The 26381-nt window shown below is 35.4% G+C and overlaps 1 protein-coding gene across 7 annotated transcripts in view; it reads right to left on the reverse strand.

Moving 5' to 3' along the window:
* dbn1 (drebrin 1) overlaps nt 1-26381 on the reverse strand; it is an 81583-nt gene that overhangs the window by 3501 nt on the left and 51701 nt on the right. The window contains exons 2-12 of one of the 7 annotated variants that reach the window (XM_016491964.1): nt 24578-24633; nt 22722-22834; nt 21684-21773; nt 17566-17712; nt 16560-16637; nt 8104-8255; nt 7953-8016; nt 7535-7588; nt 7028-7142; nt 5298-5402; nt 1733-1840 (exon numbers count right to left, since the gene is read on the reverse strand). In XM_016491964.1, the coding sequence (XP_016347450.1) occupies nt 1733-1840; nt 5298-5402; nt 7028-7142; nt 7535-7588; nt 7953-8016; nt 8104-8255; nt 16560-16637; nt 17566-17712; nt 21684-21773; nt 22722-22834; nt 24578-24633 (1082 nt within the window). Of the gene's footprint in view, nt 1-1732; nt 1841-5297; nt 5403-7027; nt 7143-7534; nt 7589-7952; nt 8017-8103; nt 8256-9898; nt 9977-10904; nt 11052-15022; nt 15113-16060; nt 16170-16559; nt 16638-17565; nt 17713-21683; nt 21774-22721; nt 22835-24577; nt 24634-26381 lie in introns of those variants that run through there. The other 6 variants (XM_016491960.1, XM_016491959.1, XM_016491961.1 and 3 more) reach the window with 6 other exon arrangements.

The following is a 26381-nucleotide window of genomic DNA, read 5'->3' on the forward strand; positions in this document are numbered from 1 at the left end:
CACTTCAACCCAAATATTCAGATGTGTGCAGCACATTTTATGGAGGACTGTTTCCTGATCCTAGGAGAGTGGACTACAATGCTGGCTGTTCTGACTCACAGATTGTAAGTACTTTTTTATATTTAAAGAGTTTTTATATTTTATATTTTTTAATTTCAAGGGTAAAATCAGCTGCTCAATTTCACTTTTTTACAACGTTTAAAGGTATTCATAACACCATATAATATATACCAAATACACTTCAGTTCAGTCCTTTCGTTTTAAGGAAGTATTCATGGTGAAAATCAATGATTTTTAAGGGTATGTTTTCTTACTGTTCTGATTATGAGCAGTAAATTCAGCCCCAGTGAAGTGCTTTTCTTAAGTACATTTAGTGCAGGGTTTACACACATGAGCTGAAAAAATCAGTCAGCTGTGAAGGCAAACACAACCTGGACAAACAAATGAGCCCCAGGCCACATCACAGGGGCCAGTTTGCACGCAAGAGATGATTTTGAGGGAGCAATAACAGCCTCCCAACTGTGTAAATAATTAAGCTGAGATTCAACATTTTACGTCCCAAATAGGCCTTGTAAACTTATTAACTCATTTTTTGGAGGACATTGTTGAAGAATCTGTTTCTGGATCTAAACTGTTTAGTATTTAAAAATAACGCTGTTGCTTCAGATATAGTATGCATGCATTGTATGTCCTTTGTTTCTTTTTCTTCCTTTCATTCAAAAAGCACTCAGCTGAAACAATGAAACAGGTTCTGTGTAAAAAGTTGGTAGCAAGAATGTGTCATGGATAAAACAAACTAATGATAATTCTAAAAATATGATATTAAGGAATATAATAAAACTATGACTTAAAATTATTTTTGGCACATCGCCACCTAATGGTCGGGAGATATGAAAAATGGTTTGGCCAAAAACCATTAGGCTGGTGTTTTTAGATTTGGAGTAACATACCGAGTCGAACGATAACCCAATTTTCCACTGACCATGCACTGAAGGTACTCGAAAAGTTTGAAAGTTAAAAAAAAAAAACGCTAATAACTTTTGATTAGTTTTGCCTATTGTCGTGAAACTGGTGTTAATAGATTCTTTGGACCATGCTGAGAACATTGATACCAATTATGCCATAATTGACCATTTTGATTTTCTTTGAAAACCTACTTTTTCAAACTCCTCCTAGACCATTGGGCTGATTTTCACCAAATTTGACACAGATTTTGGATTTTGTGTCAATAAACGAAATGGTTTTCATTTACTGTATCAACAAATTTGATGGCATAATGACAAACTGCATCTAAACTTTCATACATTTACACCAAACTTTGTGTCATTGTCACATCACACTCACCATAGCACCATCTATAGGACAAAAGTGATAGACCATTAATTCATATCACCAGTGATTGTATTTAGGATTTTCCAGGCGTTTTGCCTCTGTTGTGCTTGGCCCCTTAATTGCTGCTTGCAGCTACAGTATATTTATTATTAATATTGCTTTGTAATTTTTTCATTACTATTTTTGAGACTTTAACTGAGAGGTAGGTAACTGTTAATGATAAGCAAGGGTCATAAGATCAGGAAACATCCCGAGTAAGATTCAAACTCATGTTACCCACATAAGCATAATGTGCCAACCTCTAGGCCACAGCTCCGACCCAATATTAATCAAGAAAAAACGCTAAACGAATATCAAAAAGAAAATAGTCAAACGAGCTCCCTTGTTCTTGAGGCCTTACCAAACTCCTTTCGAATGAAGTCCTCTTTTTCTTCCTGAATGGCGATTTTGGGGATGGGAGTACATCCAGTGGTCATGCTGCGCTCGAGGATTCCTTCAGCAGAGTCATCTGAGACATCAAAGAGAAGGTAAACGTTTGATCTGGGCTCAAGTAAATCTCAAACAACTCACACCAGCCAAAATATCAATCACAACACACATGACAAAGTTTGCAGATAGTCTGAAAGGATTGCTAACAATGCCAAACAATAGCAAGCAGTGTTTTGTCTGTCTGAAAAAACGTGCATCGTCCCCAGCGCCCTCGTCAGTGATCATGACAATAAAACACAGACATGCCAATGTGACCATGAAGACACAACACCGTGTGCAGCGCAGAAAATGAGTTCACAAATTTACAAATGCATGTAGTTTCTGAACATGCACACACTCTTACAGATGTCAGTGCAAGAAAGATGTTTTATTAATAAAAAATGTCTTAAACAGCACTTAAGCATGTATGCATCCACCAATGTGTCATGGCATTATGAAATGATACATACAGAAACACTAAAGGTTGACCTCTCGATCTCATGACAAGCTAAAGCAAGCTGACAAGTTAAAAAAAATATTCAATTAATTGAGTTTTAATTGGCATGTGGTCAATATATATATCTTATCTTATAATATATCTTATGCAATTTTAGAGGATATCTACATAATGACACACCAGCCCTCTGGGAAGAACAACCACAGTTGAGATTTCTTTAATATCTCAATTGTTTCTCCTGGACAATAATATTTAACAGAGAGCAAACTGAAATTTTTATAATCTCGTATATGTTCTCAGAAGATCTACTGTAAACTATAACAAATCATGCTCAGATTTGCAGAGATTAAAGGGGTCATGACATGAGAAACCAATTTTTTCTTAATCTTTTGATCTCTTGTATCAAAGAGGTCTTTGTATGCTCAATACATCCTGCAAGTTTCATAACTTAAAATGTCCTCATCACCAATTCAAATAAGCATTTATTTAATAACCCCTAAGAAAATGTCTCGTTTTGGATCCGAGGTGCAAGGTGACGTCACCCGGGTGCAGTCGATTGCATATGACCGCCTCCAGCGCAAAACATCGACAAATAGTCATCTTCTAACCACAGGCCCTCAAGGAACATATTAAAATAACTAAAAAAATAATAATAATCCATGTCATGACCCCTTTAAGAAGTCTACAATCAAAAGTCAGAGATTTAATTTTTTAACTCAAATAGTTATCAAATTCATTCAAAACTAAATTATCTGAGCTAATTCTTACTGTATGTCAAGAATCATCTCATTTAATTAAGTTTTAGAAAATTCAGGAGAAACATCTGAGACAAAGTTACTATGGATGAAGCATACTTAAAACCCAATTAAGTCTCCTGAGGTCTGAAAGAGCAACTTCTGAGCTACGAAATTTTCCACTGGAAGTCACCAACTCGTAATGCAACAAAAAACTGAGATGCAAATGTTGGAGATAGCCACTTTAATACAGCTACAGCTGAAGGAAGACCTCACAAGACATAACAAACACAATTAATGAAACCACAATGACCATCATAAAAACTGATTGCAGGAAAACAGTTGTACAGACCATGGGACAATTCAAATTTATGAAAAGTAAAATCCACTGTATCACTCTAGATAAACTTTAGATGTTGGGTCTTAGTACAGACCCAATGTTTAGCCCTCATAGCACACACTGATAATTGTGGGCGCCATTTGTCCTTGTGTTGCTGTTTAAATTTACAGTCAAACACACCACAAGGTCAGCTCCATAAAGATCACAAACGATACCATAGTCACACAAGGTCCACGGAACGCAAGCTCAAGAGCTCGGAGACCACAGTCACATGCGGTGCAGTGTGGCATACACTCACAGGTCAACAGGACGGAAGGAAGCGCAGGCAGGGCCGCCGGTTATCCGTCAGAAAGAGCATGGGAGGAGAGGAAGGGGGACATGAGGGGAGTAACATTGGTGAGATTCAACCAGATCTCCCTAACCAAAAGAATCACTTTGTCTCAGTCCTCCAAACGTCCACGGCATAGCTTCAAAATAACACATACTCAATGTTTCCTGTGCAAAATACAAAGTCAACGGACAACAAGTATAGAACACAAATACGGACTGTGGACCCAGAGAAGATGGCAGTATGGTTCAAATCATCGAAAGAAATGGATTGTGACACTGAGAAGGCCGTAGTCTAGTTAGCTAGAACGGTAGGTTACTTGACATGGGACATACAGAAGGGGAGATGGTCACTTGATATTGGACATATAGTTCAACATGTAAGAGCTGAGGACACAGTGTCTTAAAAAGTGGTTCTGTCTTCATCAGGACACCCTAAACCTGCTCCAGAGTGGGACAATTTTCAGTTCATACTGAAATTCAAATGTATTAATTCACAGAAAAATGTTATTCTGTCATTATTTACTCACTCTCATGTTGTTTCAGAACCAGAAGAGATTATTATTATTATTTTTTTAAGGAGATACAGTATAGAAGATAAACCTTTTTTTGAGATGTACTATTCAATATGTAAAAAATTACATTTACAGTCGGAATTAAGTGATCTATTTTGTAAATGCATGTTATATACCTTTTTTTGACCTCATAATATTTTATCCAAATGTCATAACTTGACCTTTTGGTGAAATTACAGACTTTGCTCTGAAGAAACAATTCCCTGCTCTCTTGTTTCTATTTCTTTTTCAGTACACCGTTACACTTGGATGTACATCACAATACAGAAGAAAAGATCTGTCGCTATATCTTAAATTACAACTTTAATGACTCTAAATATGTCATGTGGTGTAGCCATCAAGTAAAAAGTTGTAACATATTTTCCTTACACTTTTAATACATGTATTTAGGGCTCCTCTCTTTGATAATATGTCATGTTTTATGTTTTTTTTTGTCCTGTATATTTCTTCATGTTTGTTGCACTACATTATTTCACATATGTGTGTGTGTGTGTAATAAATATATAAGACATGATTAGATTAAAGATTATGATAAACGGTCTAATGCATTTTTTTTACATTTATAATGTACAATAAAAATGTTTTAAATATAGCACATTCTATTTGATGCTTTGATGTATGGCTTCAGATATAGTTGATTAATATAGTCATATGGACTATTTTATTATAATCCCATTGTTCTTTTTGTCTTTTTTTTGGAGCATCACACACACTTTCATTTTAGAGAAAGGAGCAGCTTGGAAATTCTTCAAAACATCTCCATTAGTGTTCCACAGAAGGAACGAAGTCACATGGGTTTGGAACGACATAAGGTTGAGTAAATGGGGACAGATGCTTAATTTCAGGGTGAACTATCACTTTGATACTAGCACATACTGACACTGGAAGACCCGGGTGCATCCGGTACAGTGCAGCCACAGTGAATGCTCTCAGAACAGCAGTGTTGCTGAGGAAGCCAAAAGAAAAACGGTAATTCAGTGAGGAGGGTGGCTACAGGCTAGGCTGGTGACTTCGTGATCCTATGCTGATGCAGTAGCCCTCAGCAAGATCTGTCCAGTACCTACCAGGTGGACCTGGCTGCCGCCGTGAATGAGGCGGAGTGCGAGAAGGGGGCGGGCTGCAATCGGATGGACTGTGCTGCTGCCTCAAGAATGGACTGTCCAAGCGGCCTGGTAAACGGGAGACAGGACCATCGTGCGGGACACGCGGACACCCACGCACACATAGAGCGACGTACACAGGTGTGACAGAGGAAGACCAGACCAGATAGACAGGAGGAGAGAAATCCAGGGATAGAGAGGGGAAGAAATTTGTATAAAAGAGAAATGATTAGAGAAATAGAGGCATGAGTTCAAAACAGAAGCAATGATGGATGTGCAGCAGTTGGGTAGAGGTTAAATAAGATCCAGGATCGTCAGAAGGACAGATGGAATGGACAGAATATCGAAACGGAAATCAAACAGATGTGTTAACAACCAAAAGGATGGAGTGAGCAGAAGAAAAAAAAGAAATGACCAAGAAATGGAGAGAAAAAAGTGAGGTAGAAGGAGAGAGGTAAGAAAACAGTTGTTAGTGTGATGGTCTCACACCCTCTGAACAATAAAGCAGCAGTTGTTTCAGTGTCTGTACCCTTCGACAACAGATGGTAGTGAAGGTAGTTTGACTTTCACTCCAACACTGAAAAGTCTAAGATCTAAATAAACAATGAAATGGCATAATCATCCAGTAATAATATTGCTCAGTCTGTTGGAAAATTGCACCAATATAACATTTTTGACAATAAAGCAATCCTTGCTTCAGCATCCCTGCTGAAAAAAAAAATCCCTACTTAAACTATCCTATGGTGGTTTGCTGGTTTAAGATGGTTTATCTCAGTCATAGCAGTCCTTGTTTGAAATTTCCAGTCACTTTTTTCAGCAAGTATTGAAATCATTGATTTACTCAACTTCTAGTAGGTACACCTGAAGCTCAATGTGGAAAAAGTTGAAAATAAGCTGAAACAAAACATGTTCTCAACTAGTCACTTTAGTAAGAAATAACATCCGTTAGTGAGCTGTATGACTAAGGCAAAGCACAATTATCAAACAGATTCCAATAGAGTTTGCATGTTGTTAGCATGTTGCTAAGCTATTATGCTTAATATTCTATTAAGCATAATACATTAGTACACAGAAATGTTAGGGTTTTAAAACTGTTATTATTATTATTATTAGATTGCACTATTTGTTTGAATCAAAATGACCAGCTGGAGGTGGTTTAATCTGATTTTAGTTGGTTTAACTAGTCTCCCAGCCTATCTAAACTGATGTTTAGCTGGTTTAGCTAAGATTCTGGCCACAATGAGACATCTTAGTTAATCAAATTAACTATGAACATTTATTATAACATTTGAATAATCTGTCTGTCTATACTGTATATCCATCAATCCATTATCCAAAAATGTAAAAATTAAAATATAAACTTTGATACATAATTCAAAACAGCTTACATTAATTGTTGGGGCTATATGAAGTTTAGATCCTCTTTAACCTCTGTTCTCTATATAAATATATAAAGGTATATCTATCTACATAATTTAACTGTCTATGAACCTAACAAATCTGTCATGACGATTCATAGCAGAGATTTCAGCACATTCTGAGACAGATGGTCTCTCCTGAGCTGTGCTGTTTAATTCACATTAAATGACAGATTGAGAGACAAGTGAAGAGCAAGAAGCAGGACAAACAAAGGCTTAGGATTTAGCATATATGCCCTCCTCCTTCTCTTCTCCACCCTTTTACTATGATCTTACCGGTCCTGTGCGTGGTGACTGGTGAGATGTCCACGCTGTTGGCTGTGGCCCTCTCTCTCTGCTTGAAGAATTCCCGTGGGTTACTTGGCCTTTGGGCAATGATGGCTGCCGCTTCCTATAAACATATTAACACGGGAAAACAAGGTGAAACATAATATATATGGTTGGTTGGTTGGTTGGTAGGTAGGCAGGTAGGTAGATGGATGGATGGATAGAACCAGTAATACATGTTGTGACAAATAATAACTGCAGGTAAGAATAATTTTTTTGGTCCGTTCTCAGACTGAAGATCCTATTGACTGCACATGCACAGAAACACAATGTCTTGAAATAGCATTAGGAATCCCACTGACCCACATGTAAACCCCAGCAGAATATCTGTCATCATAACAAAAATCTGCCCCACATTTGAGTTTGTTAGGGTCAGAATCTGTTCTCCTTTTGAAAACACTTATCTGAGAAATAAACCGATGCTGGAGTGGCCTTACAAACTCTGTTTCAACCCACCTGAACCTCTGTTTCCTTTTTGTTCAGGGCAAGGTCTTCATAGCTGGGCTCCGTCTGTGAAGTGGATGAACGCACTTATTTATTTCCAGCAGGGGGCAGCAAAAACTTTTTCTTTAAAATAACAGTTAAATGTGGGTTACTTCACATGCAGTTGTTTGTAACTTATTTACTTTACAAATGATTAGTGTAATAAATCTGATTTTGTGTAAATACTTTTGAAGTCTGTGTACTGCCCAAACATCCATTTATCAATTTATTACAGGACAATATTACTGAAGACACACGAGTCATAGGTTATATCTTTTGGTTACCTTCTGGTTAAAACCCATAAACTATCAAGCATTCTGTAAATGATTCAAGCCATAAAAGCATCTCTTAAAACACCAAACCTGGTTTACTGTATGCAAAGCATACGCACTCTTACAATCAAGGGTTGATTCCTTGACCTCTCTTTGGCCTCTTCCTCCTCCTGCATCTTCTTCCTGTGACCACGTGTATAAACACAGATAGCATTATAATCATGTACGGCTGAGGGTCATCAGTGTTGGCCACTGTGGCACCATTCCTACCTCTGTTCCTCGATCTGCTGCTCCCTCTCACGGTAGCGCTTCTCTCTTTCCTCTTGCTCTTTTTTTTCCAGCTCCATCCTCTCTGCTTCAAAGCGCTGCCGTTCCTCCGCAGCCTTCTTTCTCTCTTCCTCCTTTCTCAACTCCTCCTCCCGCTTTAAACAAGGAACATGTCATTAAAACATCAATGAAAGAATTTACAGTATCACAATAACATTTACACATTATTTTTCCTTATTTCATTTATTTTTGTATGCATTTGGTTCCACATTTCAGTGGATACAAATAGATCTAAACATAATAGAACGCAATACTCTATTTTGTGCAAAAACACTAAATGATAAAAGCCTCCATTTGACCTTTTTCCACAGCAATTTGCAGAATGTTTCTTCAACTAGAAGAATTCTAGGATTTTTATGAACCAGCAATGTGTCATTTTCAACACACCTTTAACTATTTATTTAGTTAAATAAAATGTTTTAGTGAAAATAACATTTGTAACATTTATGTATAAATAAAACTCTCTCTTGCTTACTTACAACTAAGCTTAACAACTTAACAGCTAGCATTTTATGTATCCTACATGCACACAATTAAATAAATCATTAATTTCATGCTGCAAATGAAATATACAAAACAAAAATAATTAAAATTCTTAATAGTTAAATTTAAAGTTTATTAGTAAATATTCAAATATGTGATAATAATAATTAATATTGCAAAATTACAGTATGGTTGGAAAATGATACACAACAAATAGTCTGTTGTGATATTTACATAGATTTTTTTTTTCATATATGTCTCAAATTTATCTACACTGGGCAAAAATGCATCTACCTTTTATAAAACATTATCGTGTAACATTATTGTTGTTAGTGGTGACAATAACAGCCATACGTTTGGTAAAAATCAACATAGATATGTGACCCTGGACCACAAAACCAGTCATAAAGGTCAATTTTTTTAAATTGAGATTTACACGTCACCTGAAAGCTGAATAAATAGCTGAATTAAAAGCTTTCCATTGATGTATGGTTTGTTAGGATAGGACAATATTTGGCTGAGATACATCTATTTGAAAATCTGGAATCTGAGGGTGCAAAAAAAAATCAAAATATTGAGAAAATCTCCTTTAAAGTTGTCCAAATGAAGTTCTTAGCAATGCATATTGCTAATCAAAAATTAAGTTTTGATATATTTACAGTAGGAAAATTTACAAAATATCTTCATCGAACATGATCTTTACTTTACTGATCTTTACTGATTTTTGGCATAATTTTTGACCCATACAATGTATTTTTGGCTATTGCTACAAACATACCTGTATAGTTTTGTGGTCCAGGGTCACATATTTCCCACTCAGTAAATATGACCTTTTTATATTTTACTGTTAAGATTATCATAGTTTTCAAATAGAGCAATGTTTTTATAACAGATTTTCACCAATAAGGACTGAAATCTGTACATAAAGAATGTAGTAGTAGGTATGGTAAAAAGTTTCCAAGACACCCCAAGAAAGTTTTAATAAAACCCCTGAGACATAAAAGTTAGTACCCAGTTAGTACAATTTTATTGTGCTACAAGAATGTAGAAAGTATTCTACTTAAGCTGCTAGTAAATTAATGGTATCAAATAAATCTGACAGAACCACTTCCTCATAATGTTAAAACAAAGAGACTAGTCAGCTGAGCCGTCACATTGTGTGCTAGAACTAGTTTACAGTGGTTCACACCGCCATCCTGAAGAGTCTCGGATCAAGCATCTTTGCATCAGAAAGCCAAAGGAATCAAATTGCTACCTTGGCTTGTTCCCAGAACTCCTCTCGATTGATTTTCTTCATCTCGATCTCTGCATTTGTTTTCTGGTAGGTGGTGCCCTGCGGTCAAGAGGAAACGGGAAGTGTGAGTACTGGCCATTTTAATTGGATAGCTAACTAAGGACAAAGATGTTGATCTAAGGGAGGCACTATGGGGACAGTTTGTTTCTTCTCCAAACATAAAATCAGCTAGAAAGCACACACACACAAAGGTAACACTTTACGTTATTGTTTTAATTTGACTAGCAAAAATGAACAAATAATGAACAATAACGTGTTAATCATTTTTTAATCTAATGATAATCTACAGCATTTATTATTATTAGCTTAGTTATTGTTAATTTCAAAATGTAATAATTCTTTTTTTTTTATCAAAAGTTGTATCTGTTAATATGAGTTAATGCACTGTGAACTAACATGAACAAACAATGAAAAATTTTATTTTTATTAACTAGCAGATTATTAAATGCTGTAAAAATGCTGTTACTTCATGTTAGCTAATGCAAATAATGGGACCTTATTGTAAAGTGTTACCACTGTCTGAAAGGTGTAAAATCTGGCTTTGAGATTACATTACACTTCATGCTTGAATTGGTTTGGCTGAAACGCTACGATACGATACACTAATACAAAATTTTAGGGTTTACAATACTTGTAAAGACGTCATTCAGATAAGTGAGCAAAACAGCCGGAAGGATCTTGGTTATTTTAAAAGTGTGTGAATCAACTCAGTGTTCTCAGTGTTCTCAGTGAAACAATCATTGTCTCAGTTCCTCTGTATCAACAATGCGGCTCTAAGAGCTCTTTCCTCTAAAAACAGCAACAAGGCTGTGCCCTTGTGTCAGACATCACACTATTAGAGAGCCATTCACAGACAACTTGATTTGACCCCTTTCCAGTAGCGTCCGTATGCACGTAAACAAGCCCACACACACACACCGGCCCCTCTTTCAACCCTTAAGCAGCCCTTCTGTCACCAATCACGCACAACGTGCTCTGCGTTCTCCTCGTCTCTCATTCGCAGGCGGCTTAGCACTGGACTGGCCACTGGAGCCGTCCCATTGGTCAGCCTCTGTCCAATGGCTGAGGGGTCGATGTCATCCATGCTGCTAGCGTTCACGATGACGTCAACACCCTGGAGAGAGAAAAAGAGCATCAGTAGTACTGCTGCACACACACTCACATCACCTGGCAACCAGCATCAACCGCGCATTTAAATGACGAGCACTTTGTTAAGTCACTATGGAGTGTCAGACAAAAGAAGAAAGTCACAAAAGCATCAGGCTACTCCAAAAGGCATCAGTGGTGCTAGAAAGTTTCCTAAAACATTTTCTGATTCTTCCTTGTCCCATGACTTGCGAGTATGAGAAAATTGATACGTTTAAAAAGTGTTTCTGAATTAAAGCTCAGTAGCACAAATCACAAAGTGTTGGTAATTTCAATTAATTTCTGTGGATCAGTTCAAACTGTCTGTTCAAAGGGACTGGTTCAAAATGACTCATTTGTGCCATTATTTTTTTTTAAGTGTTTTTGGAGTTGTTAAGTCTGATTAATTTCTGTTAACCAGTTAAAAACAGTAATAATTGTCCAGGTGTGGCATTTTCCATTGATTAAAACGTTTTAGTATAAATATAAATGCTGGTAAATATTTCTGTTTACAGTATGACTATGGTATTGTAATATTAATGCATAAAAATAAAATAAAAAAGAATTAGATATTATTCTATGTACTGTGTTATTTAGTGAAAAACAGTGTGGAAACACATTAAAAACAATCTTTTTGTAGCTTGGCATTCTTAGACAATTAGAAGAAAAATGCACTGGCATTTAATCATTTACAAAGCCATCTTGGGGGTGTTGTATTATTCAACTGAAAAATGCTAGGAAATATTCCCTTCTTTCTTAATTTTTATACTGTATTGAGGCTTTTATGTATTCAGCTCCGTCTGACTGGAATCTTCTTCAATCAAAATTGAAATTACAAAATTTGCCGTCTTTGGAACATTTTAAAATGGTTATTCAGCAATTGGAAGATGATTCAATGATGTAATTGTTTTAAGTATTTTTAGTTTGCTTTTGTTTTGTAAATCTGTGATGAAACTTATTGTATTGCTGATCATTTTGGCCAGGACACTCTTGTGAAAAAGATTTTTAATGTCAGAGGGGTTACCCTCACTGTAAAAAATTACCGTGAATTTAACGGTAAAAGACTGTAAAAATGCTACAGTAAAAACCTGTTAAATGGTTAACGGTAAATTCTCTTACTATATACAGTGAAAAACTGTATTGGACATTACATGTATTGGACATTAATTTTACGTTAGTATACTGTTTTTGGAATTGAAAAAGATATATATGTTATTATTTAAAAGCTGCTTGTAATGGGCTTTGGTTCATCATGTGACTTTCTCAGCACCACCTGCATTGGGTGGTTATCAGTGTATTACAAAGGTACAAAACAGATTTCAGTACTTCAATAAGGTTGGTATATTAACATTATATCAGTTAATGAAATTACGGTATTTAACTGTAAATTCAAGTTAAAACCGTAAAACCTAAAACGTTGCTACCGTATTTTTTACGGTATAATTCCGGCAACCACAGCTACCGTTTTTTTACTGTAAATTTTACGGATTTTTTTTTACAGTGCTGGTTAAATAAAGGTTAAATGAAAAAAAAAAAAGTAATTTAAGAGCAAATACACACATATCAAGATGTATAGGCTAATAAACACTGAGATATATTTTTCTGGCTACAATGCCCTTTAAAAATGCTAATTATTAATGTAGAAGATAGGTGGCACTATAACAAAATCTACACTACAGTTTAAAAGTTTGTGGTCGGTAAGATTTGCAATGTTTTTAAAGTCGTCTCAACAAGGCTGCATTTATTTGATCCAAAATACAGCAAAAACAGAAATATTGTGAAACATTATTACAAATTAAAAGGCAATTTATGCCTGTGATAGCAAAACTGAATTTTCAGCAGCCATCAATCCAGTGTCACATGATCCTTCAGAAATCATTCTAATATGATAATTTGGTGCTCATGAAACCTAACCGCAAATATATTTGTGAAACCATGATACATATTTTTTTAGGATTCTTTGATGAATAGAAAGTTGATTTGTAATAGAAATCATTTGTAGCATTATCAATGCCATTTTTGATAAATTTAATGCACCCTTGCTGAATTAAAGTGTTAATTTTTTTTTTTTTTAAATCTTTCTAACCCCAAACTTTTGAACAGTAGTGTATATTATTAAATCGTCAATCATATTAATGAAAGAATGAGTTCAGACTAACTATGTACAGTACAGTACAGTATGTACATATAAAGCGATAACTGTGAATGAGTACAAATTATGAGAAAAATAAGAAGTGAATGCAATTAGGCTTTTCATTCAGTATAAAACAGGTCTTCAATGTGCTTGTAAGCACACAAGAGCGTTTGTGTGAGCATCACAGCATACTGAGCTGGACCTCTAACTAAGCTTTTGTAAGAACATCAAACAACAAACGACTATATCTAGTTCATGTGTGTTCCTCTAACACCGCTACATGAATGCTGCCATCAGTCTTTTCAGTAGCTCAAAAAGAGCAGCCGACGAGTTGACTGGCACTTTAGATCAATTCATTCCTGATAGCAGCTTCTCTCTTTCAGCCCAAAAGCATAATCTCTGTGGCGGCCTTGGTCGTCTCACTGATGTTTCATCATGGAGTTTCTCTACCTCAATACCTCTATTCTCTCTCTCTCCTTTTCTCGCCCACGCACTCACGTTGAAGAGATTGAGAGATTTGAAAAGGCGAGCGGCCCTCCATTCAGATCCCTCACACCGACAGACACTTCCAAAACAATAGCCCTCAAGAGGACCGTGTTAGTCATCTAGAAACATCTTCTGCTGTTAGGTACATACACACAGAAGTGCTGCACACATGCAGCAAACCCCCCAAGACTCTTTGGCCCACCCACATGACTTGTGATTTACTCTTATCTGCTGGAGCACAGGACTGAATTGCAGCAGAGCTAAAGAGGCATGCTGTTCAACAAAGCCATACAGCAAGCCGAAACAACAACAGACGAGATGGTGGTATTGAAAAGCACTAAAAACAGTATGTTAGAATTCATGCATTATGAATCAATGTTTGAAATTTACACTTCAAAACAACTTCTGAAAAACACCAATTATGTTTCAATGGGTGAATTTCCCGAAAACAGGTCCAGGTCCGCTTTTTTTTTTTCACTTATAAGAAACAAAATAAAATAACAATTTAATTTGAATGCATACACTGTAAAAAAAAAAAAGAATAATGTTTCAATAAAAAATGATTCAATTTATTATTCAATTTATAATTTATTTTACGAAAACATGTCTAGATTTTATTTACATTTTTCTTATTAAGGTATTTTACAGATAAAAAAAAAAACACATTAATTTTATGCATATAATGCAAATAGAAATGAACAAAAAAAAATTGTTCAATATAATTTTACATGCGTTTATTTAGTAAAACAAAAACTGTGTAAACAACACTTTACACAAAATTATTATGTATTGTTTTCTTTTTAAGGTCACATTTCACTGAAAAAATAAAATATATTTTAAAATAAAAAGTATTTTGTTTTACAGTACATAATAGTAATAAGAATGAGATTTTTTTGAGCATGTGCATTACTATGAGAATTAATCAGAATTAGGTTAAAACATGCTTAATTGTCACCAAAATAATGTCACAATGAGTCAAAGTAAAAATGAAAATGAATGAATAAAAGTGATGGTACAATACAATCTTTTGAACAATCTCCAAAGTATAACTTCTCATTTCTTTGATTTGATTTTGTGGTGACCTCAACCTGCCCTGGACCAGGTTTTGTGAGATTCACCCCAACACTAACAAAGAAAATTGCTTTAGATGAATCACATTTCCCTTTCTTCAGTCAGTTTTCAAAGAAAAGTGACAAAAAATGACTTCGAAACCTAACAGCTAACTCTCCTCGCATGCTCAGAGCAGAGATGATGTGAAAATGACAGTGACAGCGGAGTCATGTGTCTCTGAAATGGATTATTACCTAATTTAGAAGAGAAGTAAAAGATGTTCGTTTTACCTTGGGGAGACCCACCTGGAAAAACTCGGCTATGGTGGCTACATGACTGGCACAGGCACACTTCCTGGCATCAGGCACATCTTCACCAACCTGAACACACGTTGTCATACATGTGTTTATGCAAAGAACACAACTGTAGAGTATACATAAAAAAAAGTCTAGCACACTTCAGAGTATACTGGTAATATATAATTGTCTCAGATTGCTCCCCCACTGCATTCAGAAAACAAAAACCTGATAATCACATCCTTAAACTTAAAACTGAGGTGAATATTGTGTTCCACCGCAACCATGACGTGCGTTTCCAAGGCAACAATAGGTTTAAAGAGATACTGCCACTTTAATAATTCAACTAACAACAGGCAGACTTCTCTGATCAGCACCCATTGAAAATAATCAAGCTTACACAGTTTAAAATAATTGCTGTGACATAAAGGGATGAGTACTAAGAATACAAAGTCCAAAACATGCTTGTAATTAAATGAACATAAGAAAATAATTTTAAAAAGCATTTAAGAGTGTCTTTCATGAGTTGTGTGCAACAGCCGGTACTTTGCTTTTTACAAATGCATGCACTTCAAAATGGTGACAGCTTTAAAATGGATTATCTAAATGGAGCCTGGAGGCTTGTTCTTTTATTTGATCTATTCCAAGCAATATTATCGAGTGATTCAGCCAGAATTTTTGCCATCCAACTCATGTTTTAAAAAAATCAAAACGCCTTCAAGCCACTAACCGTTATACTGGCCCATATCAGCCTAACCACAAGCAAACAGAACATGTCTTCTAATCTAATCTTGGAGTTTTAGCAAAATTGTAATTTTATAACTACTAATTCAGGATTGTGGGAGCTTGACGTGAGGTCTTGCTCCCACCACCATCACAAAATTATTTCCTGATTTTGTCTGATTTCAGGGCAGCACCGATGTTGATTGACTGTGGTTATGTTGACTGCTGTGTCTTTGCTGACCTCTAGAGCTAGTGTTCTTGCTAACGGCTTTCAAAATTCACTGAACGCAGGTTGTTGCGTCATCTCACCCAGTTGATGAGGATGTAGCGAGGCAGGGCTGTGTTGGGCTCCTTCAGGCTGCAGAAACCGTACATGATCCGAGTGTTATCGAAGGTTACTGCAATCTCTGCCAGACCACCATCTGTGAAATACAACAATCACACTGTTTAGAAAGAAAAGTCTGTTTTTGTGTACTAATTGCAAAAAAAAAAAAAAAAAGTAAAAAGTTTCCAAGACACCCCAAGAAAGTTTTAATAAAACCCCTGAGACATAAAAGTTAGTACCCAGTTAGTACAATTTTATTGTGCTACAAGAATGTAGAAAGTATTCTACTTAAGCTGCTAGTAAATTAATGGTATCAAATAAATCTGACAGAACCACTTCCTCATAATGTTAAAACAAAGAGACTAGTCAGCTGAGCCGTCACATTGTGTGCTAGAACTAGTTTACAGTGGTTCACACCGCCATCCTGAAGAGTCTCGGATCAAGCATCTTTGCATCAGAAAGCCAAAGGAATCAAATTGCTACCTTGGCTTGTTCCCAGAACTCCTCTCGATTGATTTTCTTCATCTCGATCTCTGCATTTGTTTTCTGGTAGGTGGTGCCCTGCGGTCAAGAGGAAACGGGAAGTGTGAGTACTGGCCATTTTAATTGGATAGCTAACTAAGGACAAAGATGTTGATCTAAGGGAGGCACTATGGGGACAGTTTGTTTCTTCTCCAAACATAAAATCAGCTAGAAAGCACACACACACAAAGGTAACACTTTACGTTATTGTTTTAATTTGACTAGCAAAAATGAACAAATAATGAACAATAACGTGTTAATCATTTTTTAATCTAATGATAATCTACAGCATTTATTATTATTAGCTTAGTTATTGTTAATTTCAAAATGTAATAATTCTTTTTTTTTTATCAAAAGTTGTATCTGTTAATATGAGTTAATGCACTGTGAACTAACATGAACAAACAATGAAAAATTTTATTTTTATTAACTAGCAGATTATTAAATGCTGTAAAAATGCTGTTACTTCATGTTAGCTAATGCAAATAATGGGACCTTATTGTAAAGTGTTACCACTGTCTGAAAGGTGTAAAATCTGGCTTTGAGATTACATTACACTTCATGCTTGAATTGGTTTGGCTGAAACGCTACGATACGATACACTAATACAAAATTTTAGGGTTTACAATACTTGTAAAGACGTCATTCAGATAAGTGAGCAAAACAGCCGGAAGGATCTTGGTTATTTTAAAAGTGTGTGAATCAACTCAGTGTTCTCAGTGTTCTCAGTGAAACAATCATTGTCTCAGTTCCTCTGTATCAACAATGCGGCTCTAAGAGCTCTTTCCTCTAAAAACAGCAACAAGGCTGTGCCCTTGTGTCAGACATCACACTATTAGAGAGCCATTCACAGACAACTTGATTTGACCCCTTTCCAGTAGCGTCCGTATGCACGTAAACAAGCCCACACACACACACCGGCCCCTCTTTCAACCCTTAAGCAGCCCTTCTGTCACCAATCACGCACAACGTGCTCTGCGTTCTCCTCGTCTCTCATTCGCAGGCGGCTTAGCACTGGACTGGCCACTGGAGCCGTCCCATTGGTCAGCCTCTGTCCAATGGCTGAGGGGTCGATGTCATCCATGCTGCTAGCGTTCACGATGACGTCAACACCCTGGAGAGAGAAAAAGAGCATCAGTAGTACTGCTGCACACACACTCACATCACCTGGCAACCAGCATCAACCGCGCATTTAAATGACGAGCACTTTGTTAAGTCACTATGGAGTGTCAGACAAAAGAAGAAAGTCACAAAAGCATCAGGCTACTCCAAAAGGCATCAGTGGTGCTAGAAAGTTTCCTAAAACATTTTCTGATTCTTCCTTGTCCCATGACTTGCGAGTATGAGAAAATTGATACGTTTAAAAAGTGTTTCTGAATTAAAGCTCAGTAGCACAAATCACAAAGTGTTGGTAATTTCAATTAATTTCTGTGGATCAGTTCAAACTGTCTGTTCAAAGGGACTGGTTCAAAATGACTCATTTGTGCCATTATTTTTTTTTAAGTGTTTTTGGAGTTGTTAAGTCTGATTAATTTCTGTTAACCAGTTAAAAACAGTAATAATTGTCCAGGTGTGGCATTTTCCATTGATTAAAACGTTTTAGTATAAATATAAATGCTGGTAAATATTTCTGTTTACAGTATGACTATGGTATTGTAATATTAATGCATAAAAATAAAATAAAAAAGAATTAGATATTATTCTATGTACTGTGTTATTTAGTGAAAAACAGTGTGGAAACACATTAAAAACAATCTTTTTGTAGCTTGGCATTCTTAGACAATTAGAAGAAAAATGCACTGGCATTTAATCATTTACAAAGCCATCTTGGGGGTGTTGTATTATTCAACTGAAAAATGCTAGGAAATATTCCCTTCTTTCTTAATTTTTATACTGTATTGAGGCTTTTATGTATTCAGCTCCGTCTGACTGGAATCTTCTTCAATCAAAATTGAAATTACAAAATTTGCCGTCTTTGGAACATTTTAAAATGGTTATTCAGCAATTGGAAGATGATTCAATGATGTAATTGTTTTAAGTATTTTTAGTTTGCTTTTGTTTTGTAAATCTGTGATGAAACTTATTGTATTGCTGATCATTTTGGCCAGGACACTCTTGTGAAAAAGATTTTTAATGTCAGAGGGGTTACCCTCACTGTAAAAAATTACCGTGAATTTAACGGTAAAAGACTGTAAAAATGCTACAGTAAAAACCTGTTAAATGGTTAACGGTAAATTCTCTTACTATATACAGTGAAAAACTGTATTGGACATTACATGTATTGGACATTAATTTTACGTTAGTATACTGTTTTTGGAATTGAAAAAGATATATATGTTATTATTTAAAAGCTGCTTGTAATGGGCTTTGGTTCATCATGTGACTTTCTCAGCACCACCTGCATTGGGTGGTTATCAGTGTATTACAAAGGTACAAAACAGATTTCAGTACTTCAATAAGGTTGGTATATTAACATTATATCAGTTAATGAAATTACGGTATTTAACTGTAAATTCAAGTTAAAACCGTAAAACCTAAAACGTTGCTACCGTATTTTTTACGGTATAATTCCGGCAACCACAGCTACCGTTTTTTTACTGTAAATTTTACGGATTTTTTTTTACAGTGCTGGTTAAATAAAGGTTAAATGAAAAAAAAAAAAGTAATTTAAGAGCAAATACACACATATCAAGATGTATAGGCTAATAAACACTGAGATATATTTTTCTGGCTACAATGCCCTTTAAAAATGCTAATTATTAATGTAGAAGATAGGTGGCACTATAACAAAATCTACACTACAGTTTAAAAGTTTGTGGTCGGTAAGATTTGCAATGTTTTTAAAGTCGTCTCAACAAGGCTGCATTTATTTGATCCAAAATACAGCAAAAACAGAAATATTGTGAAACATTATTACAAATTAAAAGGCAATTTATGCCTGTGATAGCAAAACTGAATTTTCAGCAGCCATCAATCCAGTGTCACATGATCCTTCAGAAATCATTCTAATATGATAATTTGGTGCTCATGAAACCTAACCGCAAATATATTTGTGAAACCATGATACATATTTTTTTAGGATTCTTTGATGAATAGAAAGTTGATTTGTAATAGAAATCATTTGTAGCATTATCAATGCCATTTTTGATAAATTTAATGCACCCTTGCTGAATTAAAGTGTTAATTTTTTTTTTTTTTAAATCTTTCTAACCCCAAACTTTTGAACAGTAGTGTATATTATTAAATCGTCAATCATATTAATGAAAGAATGAGTTCAGACTAACTATGTACAGTACAGTACAGTATGTACATATAAAGCGATAACTGTGAATGAGTACAAATTATGAGAAAAATAAGAAGTGAATGCAATTAGGCTTTTCATTCAGTATAAAACAGGTCTTCAATGTGCTTGTAAGCACACAAGAGCGTTTGTGTGAGCATCACAGCATACTGAGCTGGACCTCTAACTAAGCTTTTGTAAGAACATCAAACAACAAACGACTATATCTAGTTCATGTGTGTTCCTCTAACACCGCTACATGAATGCTGCCATCAGTCTTTTCAGTAGCTCAAAAAGAGCAGCCGACGAGTTGACTGGCACTTTAGATCAATTCATTCCTGATAGCAGCTTCTCTCTTTCAGCCCAAAAGCATAATCTCTGTGGCGGCCTTGGTCGTCTCACTGATGTTTCATCATGGAGTTTCTCTACCTCAATACCTCTATTCTCTCTCTCTCCTTTTCTCGCCCACGCACTCACGTTGAAGAGATTGAGAGATTTGAAAAGGCGAGCGGCCCTCCATTCAGATCCCTCACACCGACAGACACTTCCAAAACAATAGCCCTCAAGAGGACCGTGTTAGTCATCTAGAAACATCTTCTGCTGTTAGGTACATACACACAGAAGTGCTGCACACATGCAGCAAACCCCCCAAGACTCTTTGGCCCACCCACATGACTTGTGATTTACTCTTATCTGCTGGAGCACAGGACTGAATTGCAGCAGAGCTAAAGAGGCATGCTGTTCAACAAAGCCATACAGCAAGCCGAAACAACAACAGACGAGATGGTGGTATTGAAAAGCACTAAAAACAGTATGTTAGAATTCATGCATTATGAATCAATGTTTGAAATTTACACTTCAAAACAACTTCTGAAAAACACCAATTATGTTTCAATGGGTGAATTTCCCGAAAACAGGTCCAGGTCCGCTTTTTTTTTTTCACTTATAAGAAACAAAATAAAATAACAATTTAATTTGAATGCATACACTGTAAAAAAAAAAAAGAATAATGTTTCAATAAAAAATGATTCAATTTATTATTCAATTTATAATTTATTTTACGAAAACATGTCTAGATTTTATTTACATTTTTCTTATTAAGGTATTTTACAGATAAAAAAAAAAACACATTAATTTTATGCATATAATGCAAATAGAAATGAACAAAAAAAAATTGTTCAATATAATTTTACATGCGTTTATTTAGTAAAACAAAAACTGTGTAAACAACACTTTACACAAAATTATTATGTATTGTTTTCTTTTTAAGGTCACATTTCACTGAAAAAATAAAATATATTTTAAAATAAAAAGTATTTTGTTTTACAGTACATAATAGTAATAAGAATGAGATTTTTTTGAGCATGTGCATTACTATGAGAATTAATCAGAATTAGGTTAAAACATGCTTAATTGTCACCAAAATAATGTCACAATGAGTCAAAGTAAAAATGAAAATGAATGAATAAAAGTGATGGTACAATACAATCTTTTGAACAATCTCCAAAGTATAACTTCTCATTTCTTTGATTTGATTTTGTGGTGACCTCAACCTGCCCTGGACCAGGTTTTGTGAGATTCACCCCAACACTAACAAAGAAAATTGCTTTAGATGAATCACATTTCCCTTTCTTCAGTCAGTTTTCAAAGAAAAGTGACAAAAAATGACTTCGAAACCTAACAGCTAACTCTCCTCGCATGCTCAGAGCAGAGATGATGTGAAAATGACAGTGACAGCGGAGTCATGTGTCTCTGAAATGGATTATTACCTAATTTAGAAGAGAAGTAAAAGATGTTCGTTTTACCTTGGGGAGACCCACCTGGAAAAACTCGGCTATGGTGGCTACATGACTGGCACAGGCACACTTCCTGGCATCAGGCACATCTTCACCAACCTGAACACACGTTGTCATACATGTGTTTATGCAAAGAACACAACTGTAGAGTATACATAAAAAAAAGTCTAGCACACTTCAGAGTATACTGGTAATATATAATTGTCTCAGATTGCTCCCCCACTGCATTCAGAAAACAAAAACCTGATAATCACATCCTTAAACTTAAAACTGAGGTGAATATTGTGTTCCACCGCAACCATGACGTGCGTTTCCAAGGCAACAATAGGTTTAAAGAGATACTGCCACTTTAATAATTCAACTAACAACAGGCAGACTTCTCTGATCAGCACCCATTGAAAATAATCAAGCTTACACAGTTTAAAATAATTGCTGTGACATAAAGGGATGAGTACTAAGAATACAAAGTCCAAAACATGCTTGTAATTAAATGAACATAAGAAAATAATTTTAAAAAGCATTTAAGAGTGTCTTTCATGAGTTGTGTGCAACAGCCGGTACTTTGCTTTTTACAAATGCATGCACTTCAAAATGGTGACAGCTTTAAAATGGATTATCTAAATGGAGCCTGGAGGCTTGTTCTTTTATTTGATCTATTCCAAGCAATATTATCGAGTGATTCAGCCAGAATTTTTGCCATCCAACTCATGTTTTAAAAAAATCAAAACGCCTTCAAGCCACTAACCGTTATACTGGCCCATATCAGCCTAACCACAAGCAAACAGAACATGTCTTCTAATCTAATCTTGGAGTTTTAGCAAAATTGTAATTTTATAACTACTAATTCAGGATTGTGGGAGCTTGACGTGAGGTCTTGCTCCCACCACCATCACAAAATTATTTCCTGATTTTGTCTGATTTCAGGGCAGCACCGATGTTGATTGACTGTGGTTATGTTGACTGCTGTGTCTTTGCTGACCTCTAGAGCTAGTGTTCTTGCTAACGGCTTTCAAAATTCACTGAACGCAGGTTGTTGCGTCATCTCACCCAGTTGATGAGGATGTAGCGAGGCAGGGCTGTGTTGGGCTCCTTCAGGCTGCAGAAACCGTACATGATCCGAGTGTTATCGAAGGTTACTGCAATCTCTGCCAGACCACCATCTGTGAAATACAACAATCACACTGTTTAGAAAGAAAAGTCTGTTTTTGTGTACTAATTGCAAAAAAAAAAAAAAAAATCTATAGCAGAATATTGCCCATTTTTGGCCTGACCACACAGTAATAGTACATCTAATCAAGTCATTTCATAACTACTAATTCAGGATTGCGGGGGCTTATGTGTGGGCTCCATCAGAAAATTATTTCCTGCCTTTGTAAGATAGTTGTTAGTTAGACCCCTTTTATTTAGTTAGTACTCGCTGCAAAATAAATAAATATCAAAGTTAAAACATCCGAAATATCCATAAGATAATAAGTTATATAAGTTTGTTTTCAGGAAATACATTTTAAAATGTTGACCTTTGTTTAAAGGTCCAAATAAAATACCACTGGAATAAGAAAAAGGAATGTATTTAATTGAAAAGAAAGAAAAGATATTCTCTAAACGCATAGTACATTACTATAAACAAAAACAATTTAAAACAAGCATTTACTACTTAATACTGGTAATTGTGTTTAATAATAAAAAATATTTATATAATGAATATTTCATAATAATAATAAAAATAAATTACAAAATAATTCTTAATAAAATACAATTCTAATCTGTTGCAAATGCTTCCTTTTTAATCACCATGTGTGCTGGCTACCCATTATACTCATAACCATGACTGATCGGTTAGTTACTGCTTTTCATGAGAGGTATAAATGTGCCAATAGACAGAAATAGATCTCTGGAGAGTGTTTGGTAGACATAAACACACACACACACACAGTCTGGTGGAAGTTCTTTCCTGCTCCGGAAAGAGGAAATTACACAAAGCAGTAGACACATAAGCCCACTACCTTCTACCCAAATAAAAAATGTAACTCTGTGTACACTAAACTGATCTAAATAAAATTCCACTCTTGGTCATTTGAAATTGATCATTTGAAATTGCACTTGGATAAATTGGATAATTATGGCTTTGAAATCTGATTGGCTGAGCTATATATATATATATTGTTTTTTTTCATTTTTTATGTTGTCATTTGCTAAATATCTCACAAGTTTGCATGAATGTCCCTGCTCTGCTTGGCATCATTTTCATATTGTGTTGGTATTTTTAACATCACTAAGATATAATATTGTTTATGAAAACTGCAGCAAAATGACGGTTTTGGACACAAATACTTCAGAAACAAAAAAGTCAAACTATACACTGTAAATAAACATTGCGGGAAATCGCTTGCAAACAGACTTTCCGCAACAGATCCAGCTTCTGAATGGGGTCCTCTGTGCTAATCAACACGGCCCTTAATAATAACCTTCCATCAGTCACAGACTAAATGATTGTCATCAGTGTGAAATGACAGGTTTCTCTCCTCCAGCTCTGACGGAAATCAGAGACTGTGCAGCTTGATGCATTATAATAGTTGGAAAACTGCTGAGTGACGGTTACCTCCAGTGTTTGGGATCTGTATTTGGATGGCAGGATTACAGTCCATTGAGTTTTATGAATATTTACAGTAGACGTTAGTCTTTGCACAATACTAGTAGTGTTAATATCACATTTAATGCGTTTGGAGTCTGTCACGATACAATCGCACAGTTGCATTCACTAGCACAATCATGGTACATCAACAATGCAAATGAATGTCATCAGTCACAGCCGACAGCGTTATTGCTTGTGCATGACTACATTCTGGTTGGTCATTATTAGATCGTCTATATTTGGACAGGAAGTATATTGAGATGTAGCCTACCTCCTGATGCAGACAGGATCAAATCATTACTGTCATCTTCATATGTGTATAAGGCCCTGAAGAACAGAGAAAGAGGAATCATCTTAGTAAAGCGACTATTCAAAGACATCAACATTAACATCAATAAATCAAAACAATTCAGATAAAAATCAAAAACACTTAAAAACAATTATGAAAGATGTTAAACTATAAATTTTTTCTTTAATGACATTCTGTAAGCATGCCCAATGTATTAATACTATATTACTTACAGGTCAATATTAAAATGGATAATTTACACTTTATATTTATATTTGTATACCTTATATTTATACTCTATATTTCTATACTTTATATTTTCAATTTATATTTATTATAATAAATTTAGCAAATCAAAATAAATATTAATTTTACATATGCAAATTATAATGTTGTGATGCCTAAATTCACATTTAAAATTATTTTTTTATTTAAAATGTAATTAGATAAAACAAAGTAATTGCCTTTTATCAGTTATTGGCCATAATGTGACCATAATTATTTGTTCCTTCCTAATAATCTCATTAGGAAAAACTGGCCTTTTTAAATTCTGGCCATATAAAACAGTAACAGCACAACTCTTCTCAAATAGGCGCATGAATTGAATTGAGGCATCATTCATGTCTGTAGCACACTTGCTTTGGGACAAGTGGCATGCCCTGGTTTAATACTTAGGGTTAGGGGTTTGTTCAAAGCAAGTACACAAAACACAATAAAACAAACTAATGAAAATGTTTTTGATTTCCAGGTCAGTCCCATGCACAAAACTCATCTCCATGGTACTGACAGACTGGAATGCATTCTATCCAGAGGGCCAAAGCAGTGCACTCTGGGTCAAGGGTGCTGTTAGCTCGGAGGAGAAAATGGCATTATCCTCTGTCATCTGAGAGCTCTGTGTAGGAGGATAAAATATAGAGCGCTAGTACTTGTTATGCTTCTAATAAAAGTGAAACTATTGCTTTTTCATCCCGTCTCATGCTTACCTGCAAAAGCAAGAATAATTCTGGTAACAACTGTGCATTCTAAACCGATATCTAGAGATATTAATGAACTGTGTATGCCTAGATAAAACACACCCCATGCAGCGTTTCTAACATGCCAAGGTTTTAATGTTTCATTCTTTAAATAATGGAGGTAATCATTAACATATTGTAGTGCACAGCTAATCTCATTCCCCATCACTGCAAAATAATGAGGAGTTTGGTGCTACGCTAGTAAGAACAACAAAGAGAAGAACAGAAGTTCTACTGCCGTAAGCTACAACATGAAGCATAGGAAATGGATGAAAATAGTGTCTCACTGTTTAGATGAACTGATGTACGGTGTTGTGAATATACTGTCCCAAATCTATTTAAAACAGGAACTTTATGATGTAGAAACTGTGTAACCTTAATTGTATAACATGTGCACTTGTAGTGTACGTTAAATCTTAAGTGTTCTTAGAGTACGGTTTTTCAAAAAGTGCGCTTTGTATTAATGTCAGATTAAAACTTTTACTTGAATCATTATGTTTTACTAGGCCTGGGCGATAAAACGGTATCGATATTTATCGACGGTACACCTTCTTCGATATCGATAGAAAAATTGGTCGATATAGTGCACGATATAGGCACGTACTATGAGTGACGCGGACAGCACACACAAACGCGAACACATGCTGAATTGAGTGCTGTGCCTGCCTGTGATGAGGAGATTGTGAATAAAGAATGAATATTTGTCGAATTTAAAATAAACATTTGCATTTGAATGTTAGGTGTGCGTCAGGGAGCGTCATCAGTGGCGCGCG

This window comes from Sinocyclocheilus anshuiensis, unplaced genomic scaffold, assembly GCF_001515605.1.
Source record: "Sinocyclocheilus anshuiensis isolate Anshui unplaced genomic scaffold, SAMN03320099.WGS_v1.1 scaffold943, whole genome shotgun sequence".
In the NCBI taxonomy this organism is placed as follows: domain Eukaryota; kingdom Metazoa; phylum Chordata; class Actinopteri; order Cypriniformes; family Cyprinidae; genus Sinocyclocheilus; species Sinocyclocheilus anshuiensis.